General features: G+C 42.1%; 4 protein-coding genes across 8 annotated transcripts; all 4 read right to left on the bottom strand.

The window, feature by feature from the left end:
- Positions 1-1,748: 1,748 nt before the first annotated feature.
- gucd1 (guanylyl cyclase domain containing 1) lies at positions 1,749-4,143 on the bottom strand. 2 transcript variants are annotated; one of them, XM_026321028.2, is made up of 6 exons: positions 3,842-4,142; positions 3,689-3,773; positions 3,360-3,525; positions 3,181-3,272; positions 2,849-3,090; positions 1,749-2,553 (listed from the first exon to the last, which is right to left on the bottom strand). In XM_026321028.2, exons 1-6 carry the CDS (start codon positions 3,846-3,848, stop codon positions 2,462-2,464), a joined length of 684 nt encoding a protein of 227 aa, XP_026176813.1. In that variant the 5' UTR covers positions 3,849-4,142; the 3' UTR covers positions 1,749-2,461. The 2 variants fall into 2 exon arrangements, with proteins under 2 accessions (XP_026176813.1, XP_026176812.1); XM_026321027.2 differs by having other exon boundaries at positions 3,181-3,525; positions 3,842-4,143.
- A 98-nt stretch (positions 4,144-4,241) lies between these two features.
- On the bottom strand, positions 4,242-7,390 carry p2rx4b (purinergic receptor P2X, ligand-gated ion channel, 4b). Its single transcript, XM_026321024.1, has 12 exons — positions 7,204-7,390; positions 6,936-7,083; positions 6,675-6,746; positions 6,014-6,086; positions 5,827-5,923; positions 5,658-5,738; positions 5,404-5,545; positions 5,086-5,222; positions 4,921-5,014; positions 4,758-4,823; positions 4,471-4,575; positions 4,242-4,355 (listed from the first exon to the last, which is right to left on the bottom strand). Exons 1-12 carry the CDS (start codon positions 7,344-7,346, stop codon positions 4,323-4,325), a joined length of 1,191 nt encoding a protein of 396 aa, XP_026176809.1. The 5' UTR covers positions 7,347-7,390; the 3' UTR covers positions 4,242-4,322.
- Positions 7,391-7,703: 313 nt separating this feature from the next.
- Positions 7,704-11,162, bottom strand: zbtb26 (zinc finger and BTB domain containing 26). Its single transcript, XM_026321021.1, has 2 exons — positions 10,689-11,162; positions 7,704-9,567 (listed from the first exon to the last, which is right to left on the bottom strand). The coding sequence occupies exon 2, from the start codon at positions 9,535-9,537 to the stop codon at positions 8,188-8,190; it is 1,350 nt and encodes a 449-aa protein (XP_026176806.1). The 5' UTR covers positions 9,538-9,567; positions 10,689-11,162; the 3' UTR covers positions 7,704-8,187.
- Positions 11,163-12,040: 878 nt separating this feature from the next.
- susd1 (sushi domain containing 1) lies at positions 12,041-19,519 on the bottom strand. Of its 4 annotated transcripts, XM_026321037.1 has the most exons (20): positions 19,379-19,519; positions 18,812-18,990; positions 18,527-18,667; positions 18,228-18,383; positions 17,829-17,981; positions 17,421-17,600; positions 16,938-17,117; positions 16,556-16,735; positions 16,088-16,267; positions 15,786-15,965; positions 15,454-15,633; positions 14,985-15,164; positions 14,390-14,554; positions 14,186-14,280; positions 13,830-14,016; positions 13,622-13,715; positions 12,713-12,968; positions 12,594-12,633; positions 12,319-12,412; positions 12,041-12,196 (listed from the first exon to the last, which is right to left on the bottom strand). In XM_026321037.1, the coding sequence occupies exons 2-20, from the start codon at positions 18,864-18,866 to the stop codon at positions 12,178-12,180; spliced, it is 2,715 nt and encodes a 904-aa protein (XP_026176822.1). In that variant the 5' UTR covers positions 18,867-18,990; positions 19,379-19,519; the 3' UTR covers positions 12,041-12,177. The 4 variants fall into 4 exon arrangements, with proteins under 4 accessions (XP_026176822.1, XP_026176821.1, XP_026176824.1 ...); XM_026321036.2 differs by lacking the exon at positions 19,379-19,519 and having other exon boundaries at positions 18,812-19,113; XM_026321039.2 differs by lacking the exons at positions 15,786-15,965; positions 19,379-19,519 and having other exon boundaries at positions 18,812-19,113.
- Positions 19,520-19,835: the final 316 nt, after the last annotated feature.

Raw genomic sequence — 19,835 nt, forward strand, 5'->3', positions numbered from 1 at the left:
TGTCTGACATGTTCAGTCATAGTCTGAACATGTCTGATACAGACTTTCACTAGTGAGGCAAAATGTCTTCCACTAGTTAACTAGTGAGGAGAACATCATTGCCACTAGTCAACTACTTACTCCATTTGGACCTTACTAGCTCACTAGTAACAGATTGTGTGTTTAACTAGTTAACAAGTAAGGCCAAAATGATCACCACCTGTGGAACTAGTGGACATTTTGGTATTTACTAGTAAACTAGTAAACATTTGAATCTCACTAGTTCACTAGTGAGCCAAACTCATGCTTGACTAGTAAACTTGTCACATTTCTTTCAGCACACTAGTTAACTAGTAGGACTTTTAGCCTTACTAGTGTCGTCCAGAGGGCCACTAGTACATGAAAAAGCTGACTAGTTGGGACTTTGGTCCTACTAGTGCAGTGACTGGCATTGATAGTAGGGCTTTTCATGGAACTAGCTGGACAGAAATGCCACTAGTTGCTGAGAAAGCGTGACTAGTAAGGGTTCTTGTTCAACTAGTGTAATCACATGTCCAACTAGTGCAATCAAACGTCGAACTAGTTCTGACAAAGACTGAACTAGTATGTGAAATAAACATCTGATATCAAGGATATCTAATTTATGCTCAAACGGCTTGCCATAAGCCACTGCATGTTGAAGTAAAACCACTGAATGTTTAATGTCTTTGATGTGTCAGCTCAAACCAAATGAAGTTATAAGAATGAGCCTATACAGCAGCCTAGGCCTGTTTTTACAATCTAATATTTCATGTTGAGCAGCTCCAGGTGCTTTTGGCCCATTAGTTTGCACCTAAATGAATATAAAATGTAGTCACATCCAACACGTTTTCATCTCTAGCCTTCTGTTAGAAGAAACAAAGTGCTGCTGTGTGGAACACACTCCAGAACAGTTGGCTGCAGTGTATTAAAGTCAACATAGGTGTCTTCAGCTTTTCGTTAGTAAGAGGAAAAATTAACTCAAGTTCAAACCAGTTGAAGTGCAGGTTATCTCACAGCTACTTGGATGATCATTTACACACACACTTAGAAAGATACTTTGGGATACAATGAGTGAAAAAACTACTGGTTCTGTTATTAGACCACTGAAAACATTTAACTTGATAAATTTGTTAGGGATTTTTCATCAAATTAACATATTGCTAAAATATACTGATTGGGTTATTTTAGGTTTTCATTTCACATTTAGAATAAGCTTTAGCTTTAAAAAGGAGAATTTGGTTGTGATGATTCTGTGGTCATTTGTTCATTTGGAAAAATTGTAGAATTTAATGGAGAAGTAGCTTATTCAATACTCATGTACAAAAGAAAAATAGCAATAATGGGGCTTGTGTTCAAATCCTTTAATCACGACATATAAATGCAGCTCTATGTTTAATAAAAAATAATGTTTGTGGTTTAAAAGGTGCTGTTTGTTTTTTTTTTTTTTGTTTTCAAAAAGCACAAACAGGACAAAACCATTTTCATAGTTTCAGTAAAGCAATTTCATGATAAAATCTTTAAATAACATAATCCGGTCTAATATGAACACTTGTAGTGCAAAAAGGTATACATAATAACACAATTAAAAAAATAAAACTTGAGGGACAGTGAGGATGTGACCTAGGCTTCGCTACATTCAACAGAGAGCATGGCAGAATGAAGAGGACACCTTTGTTCTGCGACATGATTAGTATAACCGCACCATCTGTTCAGCATGTTGCCACAAACACAAGATGTTTTTTTTTTTCCCAGTGAAATGAATCAAACTAGTGAGTTCATGTTTCATTGTGTCCACATACTGTCCATGTTCTTCTGTAGGCAGAGCCATCAACACACTATGGAGTATTGCATTGAACTAGTTTTGTCATTTGATTCACTTCAGGGTGTTAATTACCTGAGACTCTCAGCACAAATACTTCCTGTATTCCCTGTTGAAAGAAAGTGACATAAGGGTTTTTTCAAATAAACTCCTTATCCTAAATGTTGTTGTCGTCAGCCCTGAATTATTTGCACACCATTTCCTGATAATTCCTATTCTACATCTTGATTCCCAAGAAACCAATAACTGTCGCTGCGCAAGTCTGAAATCCTTTGCTCACAGTTTGAGATTTAAGCACTGAGCAACCACAGTCATTACAATTCAACAGACACAAAATTCATTTGAACTATCATATCAAAAAAAAAAAAAGAAAAAAAAAATCTTTTAGATTGTTGAATCTCCCATCTGTTTATCCTTCAAGGGTCAAGTAGTACTGGATGTATAAGAGGGAATTAAAAGCAGTGATTCTGCGGCAAGTGTTTCTCATGTGAGCAGTCATGTTGGGCTTATTAGCACCAGAGAAGGTAGCCCAGGTGACCTGTGACAGCAGAGTCTAGTACTGAACTGGAGACATGCAGCGTCATGATGTCACTATAATGATAAATCGAGAAGTGTGAACCTCTAATCCATCATCACTGGCCATCAACTCTCCTTATAGATGAACAGGATATCCTCATCTGTTCCATAGCTTTGCCGAGCCTCTTCAAAGTTACTGACGCTGGTGCAGCACACCCCTGAACAACAACACACATCAAACTGAACACGTTAATTCGGAACAGCTGTCAGCGGATTACTGTATCTAAAGAACTGTCACATTTTTGGTCCACTGCACTATGGGTCTTGATCTGGTCTGTTGGTTGGTTCACCATGATCCAAACTTTGACTTGTATTTAGTGCTAATTTGCTAACGTTAGCATGCTAACCTACTAATATGGTGTCAACTACACCTGTAAAACAAACCTGCAATGAGTCAGTATAAAGTGCAGTATAAATGTCTAGAAACACAACGAATCATATGGTGTCACTCACTGTCGGAATATGCAGGGTTGTTGTAGAAAATACACCCCGTGGTCCTGTTGAAGCCGCACACTACCACAAAGTGTCCCTGGTACTCTGGCTTCCTGCAGAAACACTTCTGACCCACAGGGAGGAAGCAGCAGTACTTTACAGGTGAGGAGCACAGTTCACATGTCAAGACGACCGCGTTTACCAGGACTATGGCGACGTGACCCTGCTCCAGATGAGACTGGATTTCCTGAACTGTCACAGAGCTGCAGAAAGAGAACAAACCCTACAGATCAGGTTTATGTTAAAGGCAAAAGCTGGTGACTTATCCAAGTGAAGAGTAACAGAAAACTCACCATTTGCTCACCACCACACCTTTGCTCTCAGCTTTGAGGAAGAGCTGGTTTACTCGGTCTTCTTCTGTATCAAAATGCTTCTTGTAAAATGACTGCAAAAACAACATACGCACTGTGACAGACACACAACTGAGACCCAAATCAGATGTGTTTTGGACAGTACTGATAACCTCATGTACCTGATTCCTGAAGCCCTTATCAACGCCCAGAGTCTGTGTGCAAAAGCAGTGTTTGATCCCTAAATGGCACATGAGGTAGGCCAGGTCCACAGTCCACACACTCTCCGTCAGCTTCAGCTCCCAGCATGCCCTCTGAAACTCCTCATCACTGACTGGGTGGAGGTACCTGCGGGACGGGAGGGTTAAACACCGACACCGCACCCGGGTTACCCTACAAACATACGGCGGCTCAGCCTTACTAGCAATCAGTGCAGGCTTTAGTTACAGAGACTAGACGAGTTACTGAGCACACAGTGACTTCCGAGGTGCGCGCAGTGTGCCACACTCACCTCAGGACCATCCTGGAGCAGGCTAAGCCACAGTCCCAGTGGTACAGCTGCCGAATGACGGGGACCTTGAGCAGGACGGCATCCTCTGAGAAAAGCCGGTGTCAGTATACTGTCATTTAAAACACAGCACCGACAAGGGTATGAGTTACTCACCTGTCATCCTGTTGTCCTTTCTAAGACCAGCGGATACCTCGCTAACACACGACGAGCTGCTCGGTGCTGCTCACAGCATTTACCCCGAGGTCGTGTTTCCTCATCGACGCTAACTACCTGCCGGGCTGAGCTAGCACCTCGACCTACCCCTGTCAGACATACAAGCGCCACTCAACTATAAAAATAAGGCAACGAGGGTAGAAGAGCTCATTCTTAGCACGTTTCGTGACAGTGTCGCCATCTAAAGGTTTCTTGTACTTCACTCCTCTGTTGTTTGCTAACAGCCATACGTCTGTCAGCTGCCGTCACACTGCCACCCAGCGGCCGGGGGGAGTCACTGCCAAGCTCGGGTTCAAACCGGAAATTGGTTTGAGGGACATGAACTCAGTCCACACATTCAGACATTGAAGCGGTTTTATTGAAGATTTTAAATGATGTTTAAGACAATCAGAAAAATGAAGGTAAATGTTGATGCGACCGTCTATTGAGTTCCATAGCTGGTGGCCAGTGACATCTGTAACATATAAAAAGGAGATTAGCTGTGCAGCAAGTAAACTATTATTTTATTCATTACTTATTACCGACTACAGTGGGGAATGTAAAATAAAAAACGAGTATTAGTCACTTACAGATTCAGTATGGGCATCGTCACTCAGATATGTGACTTTATGTTTCCTGTAAAGATCTCTTTTTTTCATGCATGTTAGTAGAAACCAGTCAGAAACTGCAGGAATCTGGGGAGAAACAGGTAAAACACCCAGTTTGTGACTGTGATCACTTTTTCCATAAAGGAACTACCTTTATGGAAGGTACATTGATACATTGAAGCCAAACCTGTGTCATTACTGTCTGAAACACGGTCTATAAAGCCTCTATGCAGTGTTTAGGACATGATGTGCCTCCTCTATGTACTCACCAAACTGAGAAAAGCCAATGTTGCACCTAAGTTCACTATAGTTGGTACAATGCCAAATTTTCCTGCCTGTAAGATAAAGGTAAAAGCCACAGCTACTATCAATGCAAAGTGACCACACACATTTTGATGAAGATACTAAGTACAAGACTTATCGAGGCCTCACAGTTCCAAAAACAATGATGTCAAAGCGGATCCCATACGCTTTGATCAAGGTTCTGGTCTCCTCTCCATCTGGGGTCTTGTAGTATTTGGCAAACCTAAAAAAGGTTTAATTTTAGTGTTTCACGCATTTCTAAATGAAATTGGTTTTAAATAAAAATGGTTTTACCTGAAGTTGTATCCAGGGGCCACAGTATGGTCAGGGTCTTTGTTGTCCAGCCTGTGGAAGCTGTACTTGGGGTAACACTTCCCTGCCCACCAGTCCAGATCACAGCTCCAGTCGATAATAATACCTATAATGCCACCCTTCACAAATATTAAAACACTTCATTCACTTATCCACCTGTGTACAAGTGCACACAAATATGTGAAAGACTTGACAACTGAAAGGCAAAAGATTTAGGACACAGGAAAGTGTTTGGGGGGGAGGGGGGATACAGTAATGACATGTTTGAAATGTGGTTGGTGTATTTCATTCTGGGTGTACCATCACAGCCATGTCTTGAAACTCCTCTCCAGCCTCCGAAACGATGTGTTTGAGGCGGAATATGGGACAGTCAGGGTCTGTTGCACGATTGAACTCACATGAGTTCAGGTATGACGAGTTAATGTGTGGCAGTATGTTTCTTCTGGAAGAGAGACATTTGATCTAATGGCATACAGTGAAGCATCATGTTTGCATATACCAACCTGAGAAGAGGACACACCTGTCCCTCTTGTCTTTCTTTACAGAATACTGACCTATGAAAGTTGAACTTCGGGTATGTAATGCTGTTTTTGATCAACACAGTGAAGTTCTCAGCTGCAGTCAGCATTGCATATCTGTGGGACAGAAAATGCCATGTTGGGCCATTTACCTTTATGTTGTTATAATTAATTGTAAATACGACAACATTGCTTATATTCTTACTTAGGTGGCATAGTGTCAATTTCAAGAGGACACCATGAGAACACTTCACAGGTCCGCACAGTTGTGGAATAGTTCTCACACAGTCCTGTTTGTATACCTGGGTGGAAAAATAGCTGCAGTTTGATGAATGGTGTTGCATACATCTCTCTGACTTGTACTATTTATGGTTGATATAACAAAGCCCTACCACTGCCTCGAGGATTACTGTATCCCTCAGTGCAGTCGCAGTCATCCACACAAGTTGTTGATGGACTTGGAAGCTGGAGGAGAAATGGCCAGTGTTAGTCTGAACATCCGAAACTAGACAACTGAAATCTGCAAGGCTGCTGGCGTGAGATCAGGATGTGCGCATGTCGTATTTCTGTGGTGTTTTTGGCCTGAGCAAGGACATAGACGATCATAATGTTTACAATAGCTCTGTTTCATTTAAGTCTATCAGTAAGCCATGTCAGTGAACCAGCATGCAAAACAGTAACTCCCTGGGAGAGGCAGAGATAAAGGAGTTGCATGCACAATAATTTTTTTCAATTATAGCTGTGGTTTCAGGTATATCAGGTTACCTGCAGAGAAAAAGGTCCACACACTGTAACTTATTGTAACTTATCAAGGATCAAACCTTAGAGTTCACAGCCATGCTAGCAGCTCTGAGAGTCTGCATTTAGGCTGAAATTAACATGCTGATGTTCACAAGGACAGTAAGCACATGCTTATTTTTAGCAGGCAGAAATTATACCCTGTTGTCCATCTTAGTTTGGCCCTTTATCATGCAGACATTTTCGAAATAGCAATGATGTTACGCACCAAATGTTACGACAGCAATGTTATATCATGTAACATCAGTGTCTCACCTGAGGACAACGTGACTGAACTTGATTTTGGGTGACAACCATCTTCGTCGTCACAAAGAAGGATTTATCGCCCTATTAGAGAAGCAACACAAATGTCACAAGACAATAAAAAATGTCAGTCGTAAAACAAACTGTAGATAACTTTCACACAACATACCATTTAATGTACCATGCAATTGGGGAAACGTTAAGATGGGTTTAGGGTGCTCACTGAGTTTCTGTGCATTTGTTATAAAGACTAAATGTATTTTTTTTTATCACCTGAGGGGGGATCACGTAGTCAGCCACATCCCAAAGACGGGGGCCCATGTCAGATGTGTTGGTGAGGGAAAAGCCTTTCACTTTGGTGGTGACACTACTGATAACAGAGTCTGTATCCTGGTAGGCCTTCTGTACCACACACACATACCTGCAGGTTTACAGCAGTGTGATCAAATTGTAACACGTTACCAGGCAGGTCATTACAACAGTATTTCATGACTAGTTTCCACACAGAATCCCAAACCCATTGATTCTATTCATTACTTACCCCACAGTGTACAGCAGGATCAGAAGCTGAGCGAGCCTGAACACACATCCCACCAGTGTGCTTGGAATAACCAGCGTTTTTGTTGTTTCATAATCAAACACATAATGCAGACAGTTCTGACAGCAACCTGCAGTTTTACTCATTGCTGCACCACACACCTGTGACAGACTGTGCAACAGTAACGAGTGGACATAGATTCTCTTATTCAAATCATTGTATTCAAATCATACTGCCAGGACCTGTCAACGTAGGACAACCCTAAGAGCTGAAGTGTTCTTGGTTAACTCTAATTGCACTAATAAATGAGCAAGAGGATTCAGTGCAAAAATATTACCAGTTTGCACAGAACCGACCATCATCATAGCCCCAATTGTACCGTAGGATTTTGTTCAGAAATGCAGTATTTATTTTGATACTATATTTACATAATATTGAATTTGGATTTGCATGAGTTGAAGAGAAGTTTGTAACGGTAAGAAGAGCATGACACCAACACTGCGTAAGAGTGTTTTTTTTAATCATAACACACATTTGACTTCTATGAACACAGGACAAATACAATGTCACTTTGGTCCAATAGTATGATAAAAAGTCTGTATAAAAACAATTCAGTTCACATAGACACCTAATTTCAGTTCATATAGGCTTCCCAGTTGTCACTGAATTCAATGAAGTGTTTTAAACACACCCTCTTTCAAGTTTCTATGAAGTCCATGTTGTCATATTCACATATTTAATAGACAGGCTACAGCAGACTGTATACACAATATACAAATTTATAATGCTAAATTTCCATTTGACATACAGCACTAATCTTTTAAAACTGTTTAAAACAATGTTTTATATGTTTCTGTGTTGAATTTTCAAGTATGAGTATGAAGGCATCTATAATGTATTTTAGAAAACAACCAAAAAAAAGCCCACAGTAATGAAGCTACAGTGAAGTGTTGACAGGGGAACGTCTGCGTTCTCCAGTTAAACCCATCAGAATGAAGCTGACGTGTTAGGAAACCAGCCATCATGTTCACTCAAGTCAAGCCCTCCTTCGTGCAGGCTGCCTTCGTTTGCATTGTCAAAGCTGTTCTTCCCGTGGATCTGTTTAAGATGCTTTCGGAGAACCGGCTTATGAGCGAATACCATGTCACAGTAATTGCAGCGGTGGGGTTTGTCCCCGCTGTGCAGGTTTAAGTGATCGAGCAAAGAACACTTTTGGGTGAAAGTCTTACCACAGATTTTACACTGGAAGGGCTTGATGCCAGCGTGGACGCGCATGTGTCGGTGAAGGTTGCCCTTCTGCGTGAAGGTCTTGCCACAGAGGAGGCACATGAACAGCTTGTGCATCTTGAGGTGGTTGGCGTAGTTCTCCAGCTGCCGGAAGACCCGGGCACACTTGGGGCACTGGTGGTACCACTGCAGAGGTTTGTCGTAGCACCTCTGGTGACCGCTGTGTTTTTCTGCAGGAGGGGATGGAGGAGGGGGGCTGAGTGGGTACCCGGCCACGCCAGGTGGAACTGCTGTTTCACTGCTACGACTGTCCACGGTGGAGTTGATAAATGAATGCTGGGGCTCAGGGGAGTGGAGCACGGTAGGCGGACTGGTGGGGAGGTGACCGCTCACAGAGTTTTCTGCTACGTCAGATACAGACTCCACCTTAACTATAGTGATGTCCCTCTCTGCTGTACCCTGCCTTTGGTGTCGGCTCAAAATCTGGATAGAGGATTTAGGTTGTATGATCACATCGTCGTCGTCATCGTCGTCGTCGTCGTCATCATCATCATCATCAACATCAACATCATCTCCGTCCTCAACTTGGTCCACCTTCTCCTCCTGATGAACAGGACGCACCTGGGATCGCTCTTGCTCTCTCTGGGCCTGAGAGGATAAACCCTCATCCCTCTTCTCTTTCTTCATGTCCACATCCACGTTCAGCTGACGTGCTGCCTGAGGTTTGATAAACTTGCTGAGGGCCTGAGTGCACTGCTCCACAATGTGGCCCATTTGGAGGAAGCTGGCCACTGTCAGGTAATGCACCAACTTTAGCTCAGGAAACTCCAGCTGCCCTGTGTAACAGGACAGAAGCAGCTGCCGGCCCACTTCCGCCTCCTGGATCATGGAGATCTGGACCTCCTTGGAGTCCTGCTGAAGAATGAACTGATCCCTCAGGAAAGATGAACCGGCAGCAAACACCACCTTGTGGCCAGGGACCTCAAGCTGGTTGAGGCGCACGGTGACATCACAGAAGCGCCTCTGGTGTCGTAGGAGGTTCATCTTCTGCAGCATGGAGTCCCCAAACGTGGCGAATCGGAACTGCAGGATCACCTGGTTCTGGGCCATAGTGAAGCGAGGGCCAGCACAGCAGTGCACCTGTTCAGGACAAATTCAGAGACGGTATCAACGATTACACATCACACTTATTGTGTAAATCTCAATAACGACCACTGTAACCTGCCCATCATCATGTGCTGCCCTCATCAACAAGTTAAGACAGGACCCCTGCTTGTTCTCTTCAGAAACTTTAAGTAAAACACTGGAGGCTCCTCAAACTCTGATGCACAAAGATCATTGTGCTGTTCAGGATTAAACTCAGTAAACATTTAGAGCTGATGGTCTGTTCACAGATTCATACAGATCCTGACCTCTCCTGTTTTTGTTTTTTTCCCCCCCATTTACAGAAAAACCGGTCGGTCCAGTAATAATCCGAGCGCTGTCTGCTGACACATGGTGGCTATTTTCTTTAAAAACAGGTTTATTTCTTAGATACTGTGAAAGACAAAGAGGGGACTACGAGTAAAATATATTCAGTCTCAACAACTTCAAAATAAGTGCAGGGAGGCGGTGTGAGGAAAGACCATGGTGAGCAGCACCGTCTGCAGACTGTCCAGGTGAGGAAGCCTACAGGCAGCGACACGTTGACAGAGCGGTCTATCCAGACTTCCGCAGCTGTGCTGGGCTGCTGGGTGAGACGTAAGCTCAGGCTGGACCAGACCGGGTATGCTTGTTCACATCGGCTGTGACGGTGAAGCAGACCCAGCCTGTCGCCTGTGTAAACACCGGCCCTCCTCAGGTCGCTGCTAACGCTAAACACACTGGTCTGTCTGTCTGTCTGCTGCTGTTTAAATAATTAAATAGCACACACATCTAAACGCTGCACGTCCCCGGAGAACAAGATATTAGAGGACCCTAGCTAGGACCGTCCAGACCCGATGCTGGCCCTGGGGGGGTCGCTGTCCCGCTGACTCTGGCCCACACAAGCAGCTTAGCGCCGCCGGTGTTCCCGGTAAAACACCGAGTTTCTGAGGGGACAAACCTGCGCGTTTCCCCCGGTAAAGCGGTAAAAAGTGGCTTTTCACGGGTGTCGGTAAATGCACCGCTAGCTAAGCCATATGTGAATCACGGACTGCCTCCATATTTGGTTTTGGCCTAACATTAGTCGTCCACCAGCTAACCTCTCAGGCCACGACGCACTGACCAGGTAAGCGCTTTACCTGACGCAGCAACGAGCCCTGTTTTACTCCTGAACCACCTGGAAACGGGTCGAAGCAGGTCTGCTACCGCAGCACACCGAGCCGTGTCGGGTCCGGACGGGACGCGAAGGGGCTGCTCCGGATGCAAAACACATTTAAAGGCCCAGTACACCTCTCGTCCTCGCCCCTCACATGCACCCCCCGTCTCAATACACCACAGATGTAATGAAATGTAACGCCAAACGCAATGCAACCAGTCACTATCAATTTGGTCCCTGAAGGGATCTGAGCACAGACTGAGTCCGGACCATGACCTAGTCTGTATACAGAGGGTGTGAAGCAAAAGGAGTCGGATCCAGTTAAATATAGTAAAACATAAACTATACTTACAAAATTAGGAATAGGTCCCAGCATCATTAGATGCATCACAATATGATTAAAAAGATAAATAAACGTATTCCAGATGAATTTGTTACACAGAACAATGACCTTTGTTTTTGTGCTTGTCTTTCCTTAACACCATACTTGTGCTTTGATCTCAAAAGTATCTTATTAACTGCAAGATATTTTGTAGTTGAATGGTGAAGGGAGCCGGCAGAGGTGTTTAGTATCCAGAGACATTAATACATGTCTTCACTTGTTGACAGGGATTATTACTGTCATTTCTGATAACTGAATGTGTCACAGTCATTAAACCTTCGCTCACAGCAAGATGACTGTCACCAGCAACAGCCACATACTGACACCCAGTAATCATTCAGACATTAATTGTAGTACACATCCAATAGTTACTGAAAATGGTTTAATATATACATGTATATATACAGCGGGGCAAAAAAGTATTTAGTCAGCCTCCAATTGTGCAAGTTCTCCCACTTAAAAAGATGAGAGAGGTCTGTAATTTTCATCATAGGTATACCTCAACTATGAGAGACAAAAATGAGAAAGAAAATCCAGAAAATCACATTGTCTGATTTTTAAAGAATACCCCATAGAAAATCTTTGGAGGGAGTTGAAAGTCCGTGCTGCCCAGCGACAGCCCCAAAACATCACTGCTCTAGAGGAGATCTGCATGGAGGAATGGGCCAAAATACCAGCAACAGTGTGTGAAAACCTTGTGAAGACTTACAGAAAACCTTTGATCTCTGTCATTGCCAACAAAGGGTATATAACAAAGTATTGAGATGAACTTTTGTTATTGACCAAATACTTATTTTCCACCATAATTTGCAAATAAATTCTTTAAAAATCAGACAATGCGATTTTCTGGATTTTCTTTCTCATTTTGTCTCTCATAGTTGAGGTATACCTATGATGAAAATTACAGGCCTCTCTCATCTTTTTAAGTGGGAGAACTTGCACAATTGGTGGCTGACTAAATACTTTTTTGCCCCACTGTATTGTTGTTTACAAAATATACAAAACAGAAAGTACTGGCAGGAAAGTCCAAACTGTGATTTAATCTTTCACACTGGCAAGTAAAATGACTGGATGTCAGCACTATGGGGTGTCATGTCTTTTTGAGAAACCTGAAAATGAAGAAAAGAAGAAAACCATTTACATTACATCATTACATTTCAACCAAGTGTTTTATCTGACTCATATATACATAATTTAATTTAATTAAATAATTGTGTACTTGTTTCCATACCAGGTGAAGCTGTATCCACACAAAATTGCCAAGGCAACCAGTCCTACTGATGCAACAGCACACAGCGATGAAACCTTCAGAACAAAAGATGTACCTGCAACAAAGAAATGCTGTGTAGGAGTAATTGCCACTTTCCATATCTATTTGTTTTTGCAATAAACATTACTTTGTGTTTTCTAATGGTGTGATTTCAGAATGTTATAACTATAACACTGTCACAGTCCGAATTTTAAAGGTTAGACTTTTGTGTTTGGGTATTTTGGCCAGTGAATTACCTCTGACTTTAGCCCACAGGACACAGGAACTTTTTAAGACCTGGGGGAGAAAATATGGAGGCAGTTTAACAAGTACAGTCTGCTGTGGTTTTCATACAACACTGTACAGTTTCACCTACTGTTTTCCACTGACTGACAGCTCGTATGACGATATAATAATCCCTGCCATTCTCCAGTGGTGCATTATAGAAGCCTCCATAGTGGAGTCCATCCCCTACAGTAAAATTCATCTCTGTCCCAACATGTGTGACGTGGATCTGGGCAGCAATGTACTCTGAAGATGATTTGCTTTTGCGTGAGGGGTCTAGGCTTCCAGGAGAGGGACACTCGAACACCATAATCCCCTCTAGAGGAAGCACGAACACCTGGTACAAACTGCCAAATGAAGAAAAAAAAAGGGAATAGAAAGCTATTCAGAAGGTTAACCTGATTAAACTGCTATAAGGTAATTTAATGAACATTTGAATAATTGTTTTGTGAATGTTGCTTTGTTTAGATATACTAAGGAATTGAGACAGTATATCACAACTAATTTGTTTGGTTTGTTGTTATGGGCACTTCCTTCTTCAGTGCCTTTATATTCATTTAGTAATTCATAGGCGTTTCACTTAATAAATAAAGAAAAATGACCACATGAAAACATCATAGATTTGTAACACCTGACCATAACATAAAAGGTGACAATAATGATTGTCATCCAGCCCTTGTTATAGACTGGCTGGTGTTGGAATTTGGGAGCTTTAATCAATATTAGGGAGCTGGACAATCTGGTAATAAAGTATTAGGTTGTTTACATAATATATTGCCATTAATCAATGGATGTCAGCAGATACATTGAATCTATATATGGGTGGGGACTGATTTGGTATTCATGCATATGAAGTGTAGCGGTTAAAGGGACTTGCTGGAGTTTTGAATGTGTTGTTATGAGGTATTGTGTAAACTGAATACCTTCGTTGGTCATTTAAAGGTGAGTATCTGCTGCACACTGTATACATCATATTATGATGTGCCATCTTGGTTCTTACCTTATTGGGTCCAGTGTGTTGACTAATCTGTGTAGCCTCAAAGTTGGTACAGGAGTCTCAAATTCTCTGTAGTAAACAACCGGTGCTGGAGGCACTGACAAATGTTATCATATTTAATGTGTATTAATTGCTGAATATTAACAAATGAACACATAAAATATCATTATTCAATTTCTAAATATTTCCAAAAAACTAAAACAGAAACTACCTGGTAAACTGGTGTTGGTGGTGACGGTGGCTGTAAATCTGGCAGACACTGCAGTGATGGAGATGCTGTAGTTTGTGACTGGAAGCAGGTTGAGACAGAGCTCCAGCTGGTGGGCCTTAGAGCTCACAAGCTGCCTCTTTTTGTCAATGAAAGTCCTCTGGTAGTCTCTGGATCCTGTGTACATCACCTGGAATTGTTTCATTGAAGGTATCATCAGTCTGGGTCACAAAACCCTCCATCAGTCAAAGGGAAAAACTACAGTACTTGAATGGTAAATGCTAAACTGCTGAAAAGATGTAATGGCCAAAAATAAACAGCAGTTCCAGTGAAAGAAGGACGAGGACATCTCCTGTTACCTTATAAACCTCTGTATCCTCCTCATACTTCTCTGCTTTCCAATGCACACATTTTTCATTGAGGACAAACAATTGATTGATTGGTGGCTTTCTTTCTGTAAGAGATATAGGAATGCAAAGAGTATGTATTAATTACATATTCACCTTTCAGGCTTACTGACATTCTTAGCAAGGGTTAGATTCACCTTCTGTTATTTTACTCACCTATGCATCTCAGAGTAGCTTTCTGCCATACCCCAGAGCTGCCACACACAGAGACGTTGCTGCCCCGCCAGCTGTGATATCCATCCACACAACGATGGATCACAATGCTTCTGTTGTGCCACACCACCTCTGAGTTGGCAAGGAAGGGAACTGGGCCACATTTAGCTAAAAAAAAAAAAAGTGGCACTAAAGGACTGATTCATTCAAAAGTAGGAGCATTATGTCAACATACAGTACAATGTGCACTCAAAGGAAACCCAAAGCATGAAAATAACAAGCAAGGGTAATGAATCAATGCAAACTCTGTAAGTATTTCATTAGGCCTTGCACTGTATGCACATTTAATGTATATTTAACACAGATCATATTTGTCTTTGTGTGTATTTCCAGTGAAGTAAAATCACATGCAGCATCTCACAGTAAGTTTGCAAAAAATGTACCTCAAAATGAAAAAAAAAACAAAAAAACAACCCAAGCAGGGATAGACAAAATTCAACATGTATCAGTGGGAATATATCAGCAACATGTTAGTAATCTCAAATGACTCTCCCACAGTTAGATAGATGCATGTCTGTATGTAGGATTGCTACTTTACCTTTGCACTTTACAGATACTTTCCCCCATACTCCTGATATCGAACATATTGAAATATTATTTCCACTTTCCAGGTAAAATCCATCCACACACTCATACAATACCACGCTGCCTGGTCTGCTGGTGTGGTCCCACAGGAGGTTAGTATGGGGAAGGTTTAGTGGGGGACCACAGCTTATTTCTGCACACAGACAGTTAGTATAGACTGTGGGCCATTCACAGAAACATATGATAATAATCATTAAAAACACAATATAATGAAGACTGTTATTATGTGTGGACTGATGAAATGCATATCTGTGTTAAAGTATTAAGAACTGCAATTAACATGGTTTTCTTATATTAAAGTATAGCAATGTTAATGTTAGGATAGCATGGCTTCATGTTTTCTCAGCTATATCTAAATACACAGATTTTACATATATCTGTGAATATTACTACATCAGTATATCTGTCATCAAACATGGCACCTTCACACAATAGATCATTATCCTCCCACTGTCCATTCGCTCCACATACTGAGTAGTTTTTCAGACTCCTGATGCGATATCCTTCATCACATTGGTAATGCACCACACTGCCAAGGTGTGATATGCCATCCCAAAGTATTTTAGCATGAGGCTTAAAAACAGGCTCTCTGCAATTGATTTCTATAACAAAAACACAGCAAAACATTATAAGCAAGTGGCAACTTTTTGAAAATGTTGAGATAGGTTTAGACACCATTCACATATCTTCATAACAATTGCTTCTGTCAGTTGGCGCGTCAGTAGTCTTACATGTAGTTAAATATCATTATCACCTTGACAGAGCAGAGACACCTCAGCCCATTCTCCACTGGCAGTACAAATGGACACATTTCCCTTTCCAACACTGCGATATCCATATTTACACCGATAAACAACTTGAGAGCCCACAGTGGACATGTCATCCCACAGCATGACCGAATGAGGGATGGATGGGGGCATACCACAGTCAACTTCTACAGGGATGGAAATTACATAATTGAACTGTGAGAAGATGGTTTAATATTTGACTCTGGACATTGCAAGGACGAAATAATATCAACTATAGCACTGAGAACATTTTGAAGCAAGTTATTACCTTTGCATGAGATGTTTGCTTTGGTCCAGTAACCATTAGTTGTGCAAAATGACACATTATTTCCTTTATTGTAATAAAATCCTATTTTACAGTAGTAAGTCACTGTGCTTCCAGCGGTGAAGCTGCCATTCCACACATGCCCAGTGTGGGGCAGTATAGGAGGCTCCCCACATAATATTTCTAGGACAGGAAATGATACAAACGGATTGTTATAGGGAATTTCAAAATATCAGAACATATTAACACTTTGAGTTCATAAAATACATATTTTATTCTAAGAAATTCTCCACAATTTAACAACAGTACTGTCGGTGATGCAGGCAAGTGCCATTTAAAAAAATTAAAATACTTTTTGTCAAGTCTTACTTTTCCACTAAAACTAGCTACACAATAACGAACATGGTTTCCTGCCTTTTTACATTTGGAAACTAAAATAATTTCAGTTGTCTAACACCTTGTTTGGATTACCTTGGCATGACAGAGCTGGTGGTGTCCACCAACCACTTTCATTACAGATGGATACATTATGCCCCCCTTTATTGTAAAAGCCCTCTTTGCAGAGATACAGCACAGTGCTGCCAGGGGTTGAGTTTCCATTCCACATCTGCTCAGTGGATTCAATTACAGGAGGACTTCCACATAAAATCTCTACAAGGAAAACATGTACCACAACCATGTAATACACACTCCAGCTTTTAGATTGATTCACCGAGTTTACTTAGTTAAGGAACTATGATGCGTACACAAAGGAAGAAAAACATTGTATAAGTGTATGGGTTAGATATGGTTCAAAAATTAACCTTAAAAAGCAGACAACCTTTATAATCATCTGAGAAAACAATGGCTGTACCTTGGCAGAGCACAGATGGTCCCTCCCACTGTCCAGCAGCTGTACAAACAGAGACATTGCCCTTTCCAACGTGATGATATCCAGAGTTACACTGATAAAGCACCTCAGTGCCCACCCTTGAGCTCTCATTCCACAGCACATGAGAGTGAGGGAGGGCAGGGGGAGACCCACAATCAACCTCTGAGAGCCAAAGCAGGGACATGCTTCATGAAACAGTAGTCACTGGATACTGCGTCCAGCCCACCACTGTCAGCACTAATGTTGTAGTGTCTTGTTGAAATGATGTGATAAAACACTTTTCCAGTTTTCAAGCACTGACACTTAAAAACACTTAAACAACCACACAGCAGAACAAGAACTGAATGTTACAAGTGATCACGAACAGTGGAAGTTACACAGTGTCCTGATGAAGGATGAATGGTTGATGTTAGAACAGAGGAGTGTTGAAGAGAGACAGATTTTTTTGCTTGGTAGTTTTGTTACCTTCACAGACCATGGTAGGTCCTCTCCACAGACCATCTGCCCCACACACTGAGCTGTTTTCTCCTCTCCTCCACACAAAGCCTTCATTGCAGACAAACATGGCTACACTGCCGTATGTGGTCCCTGTGAGTGACAGTAGCACTGTGTCCTCCACTAAGGCGGGCTGGCCACAGTCGACCACTGAGGGGGGACAAGAACAAGAAACACTCTTTACCCACTGACACAATCTCCAGCATAGGGTCTTGCTGATTATCTGGGTTTGAGCTTAGTATTCACTCCTCAACAAAACTGACACAGGGTCTAGCAGAGACTTTCAGTGGCTCAATTTTACTGAATAAAACTTATACAAAGCACATTAAATATAATGTATTATGAATATATTATATAAAGCATTAAAAGCAGTTTTGCCTTTGCAGGAAGCCTTGTCTCTATAGGGGTGGAAGGGTTCAACTCCATCGTGGACTCTATATCCCATCAGGCAGCTACACTCAAAACTGCCCTCCAGGTTCCTGCACTGGCCTCCTTTTCCACACACCCCTGTGATCCTGCACTCATCAACGTCTGCAAAGTCGGTGAGGATGGAAGAGAGTGGGAGTGTGCAAAATAAAAACAAAATGATTGACATTATGTCTGTAATTCCATGGTTAAATCTTTGTCTGCGCTTTTGAATCTCATATGTGTGAAATTTATTTATATCTCATATACTGTAACTATGTTTTGGATGACTCACATTACAGTTTTTGACTTATTCACTGTACTGTAGCATTTACATTTGTAAGAAAGGACTCAGGTTGAGCCCCCACTCACCCTGGCAATGGGTTCCATCATTTGGGATGAAGATGGCCATATTGTTAGAGGGGCTGTAGCCAGCCAGGCAGGTACAGTAGTAGCTGCCATATGTGTTGTGGCAGGTGGTGTGCTGCCCACAGATCTTACTGGCTCCTATCTGACACTCATCTTTGTCTGAAAGAATAAACAGTTATTACACTTTAACATACATGAAAATGAGCTGAAATTGCACAATCTACCCTTCAGATAAATGAACACACACACACACACACACACACACACACACACACACACACACACACACAAGTTTGTCCTACCTTGACAGAAAGTTCTTCCATTTCCAACAAATCCATATTTGCAGTTACAGACTTTGCCAGAGCCGTCAGACTTGTCATTGCATGTGGCGTTAGCGTGGCAGGTGGTGCACACATCCAGAATTTGGCCCAGTGCTGGCATACCTGAGAGGACAAAACAAACATCCCTTAGTTAAATGTTTCCCCACTGTTTTGCACTGGTCCCTGGCACATAAAGGTCTTAAAAATATTCAGTATTCACCAAGTGTGGATAATGGCACAAAGGTGGTAAATTGTCAATAGTATCACCTGCAAAAACAGAGAGCAGAAGAACCACGATCATTGTAGTTGTTCTCTTGTCCATCCTTTCTGAGCCTCCCTGCCGTTCAGTTTGCTTCAGCAGACAGTCGACTTCCTCATCCCCATCTTTCCTTTTAATTCTGTACTTCCGTCTTGGGGACAATGTTGACGCTGAGTGGTTTTGATAACTAGGATTGAGAGGACGCTGTGAGTGGGTGAGCTGAGGTCACTAACTTCTTTTCTCAATGGCCACCTCGCAGCTGACGGGTTTTGTGGCTTCATATATCATTTGCTGCCACATTCACATGTGGGGATAATACGCTTCAGTGCTCACTGTGGTGAACTGCACACTCATGCTGCATTGACTGATAACAGATATATTTGGCCTACCGAACCTGCTTGATGCCCTATTACAAACACAGAGTCATTCTGTAACACATAACTGAAGAGTTTAGAAGAACACTGCACACACCCTTAATATGTGTAGAAAAAATGATAGAAACAAGAACAACTACATCTTATTAAACACCAATGCTACTGCAGACCAATTTGGATTCACAACATGGTGCAGCTTACCCTTTGTCCAATGCATATAAAGTAGTTTGCACCACTATTAAATCATATGTGGCAGATTAACCCTTTACTGTAATCCACAAATGTGTAAAAATATAGCTGGTGTGTTAAGTCAGTGGAAACAACGTCCTTCTTCATCCTAACACAGGGTTTGTAGTGGGTGGTGGTGGTGGGGGTCAGTTGGCGTGTTGTGGGAGATAAGTGTGGTGAGCTGCTATCTCTCTGCCCAGCAGCATGCTAACTGGGGTCTCCCTGTCACTCAAACCAGTAAGCTTCCACCTCACACCAGTGCCTGCTGGACTGGGCTGATTACCCACCAGCCTCCAGAGCCCTCTCTAAATTGTTGCAACAGTAATTTGGAAGCACAGTCATCAGGAAGCTAAGGTTATTGGTCAGATTTTTACCACTGCTGTGGTGTTTCTGTGCTGCATGCAAGAGAGATCCCTGAATTAACCTGACT

The sequence above is a fragment of the Mastacembelus armatus genome, chromosome 9 (assembly GCF_900324485.2).
Source record: "Mastacembelus armatus chromosome 9, fMasArm1.2, whole genome shotgun sequence".
Lineage (NCBI taxonomy): Eukaryota > Metazoa > Chordata > Actinopteri > Synbranchiformes > Mastacembelidae > Mastacembelus > Mastacembelus armatus.

What these genes read in the sequence shown, in the direction of transcription:
- gucd1 (XM_026321027.2), bottom strand. An exon ending in GGTGTGGTGGTGAGCAAATG is followed by an intron (nt 3,091 to 3,180) that starts GTGAGTTTTCTG and finishes CTCTTTCTGCAG; the next exon opens with CTCTGTGACAGTTCAGGAAA. An exon ending in CAACCCTGCATATTCCGACA is followed by an intron (nt 2,554 to 2,848) that starts GTGAGTGACACC and finishes GTTGTTGTTCAG; the next exon opens with GGGTGTGCTGCACCAGCGTC.
- p2rx4b (XM_026321024.1), bottom strand. Translation starts at nt 7,346, where the DNA reads ATGAGTAAAACTGCAGGTTGCTGTCAGAACTGTCTGCATTATGTGTTT. An exon ending in CCGAAGTTCAACTTTCATAG is followed by an intron (nt 5,546 to 5,657) that starts GTCAGTATTCTG and finishes TCTCTCTTCCAG; the next exon opens with AAGAAACATACTGCCACACA. An exon ending in CATTGGCTTTTCTCAGTTTG is followed by an intron (nt 4,576 to 4,757) that starts GTGAGTACATAG and finishes GTTTCTCCCCAG; the next exon opens with ATTCCTGCAGTTTCTGACTG.
- zbtb26 (XM_026321021.1), bottom strand. Translation starts at nt 9,537, where the DNA reads ATGGCCCAGAACCAGGTGATCCTGCAGTTCCGATTCGCCACGTTTGGG.
- susd1 (XM_026321037.1), bottom strand. Translation starts at nt 18,866, where the DNA reads ATGGACAAGAGAACAACTACAATGATCGTGGTTCTTCTGCTCTCTGTT. An exon ending in TAATGATCTATTGTGTGAAG is followed by an intron (nt 15,165 to 15,453) that starts GTGCCATGTTTG and finishes GTCTGTGTGCAG; the next exon opens with AAATAAGCTGTGGTCCCCCA. An exon ending in CTGTCAGTCAGTGGAAAACA is followed by an intron (nt 12,634 to 12,712) that starts GTAGGTGAAACT and finishes TTTCTCCCCCAG; the next exon opens with GTCTTAAAAAGTTCCTGTGT.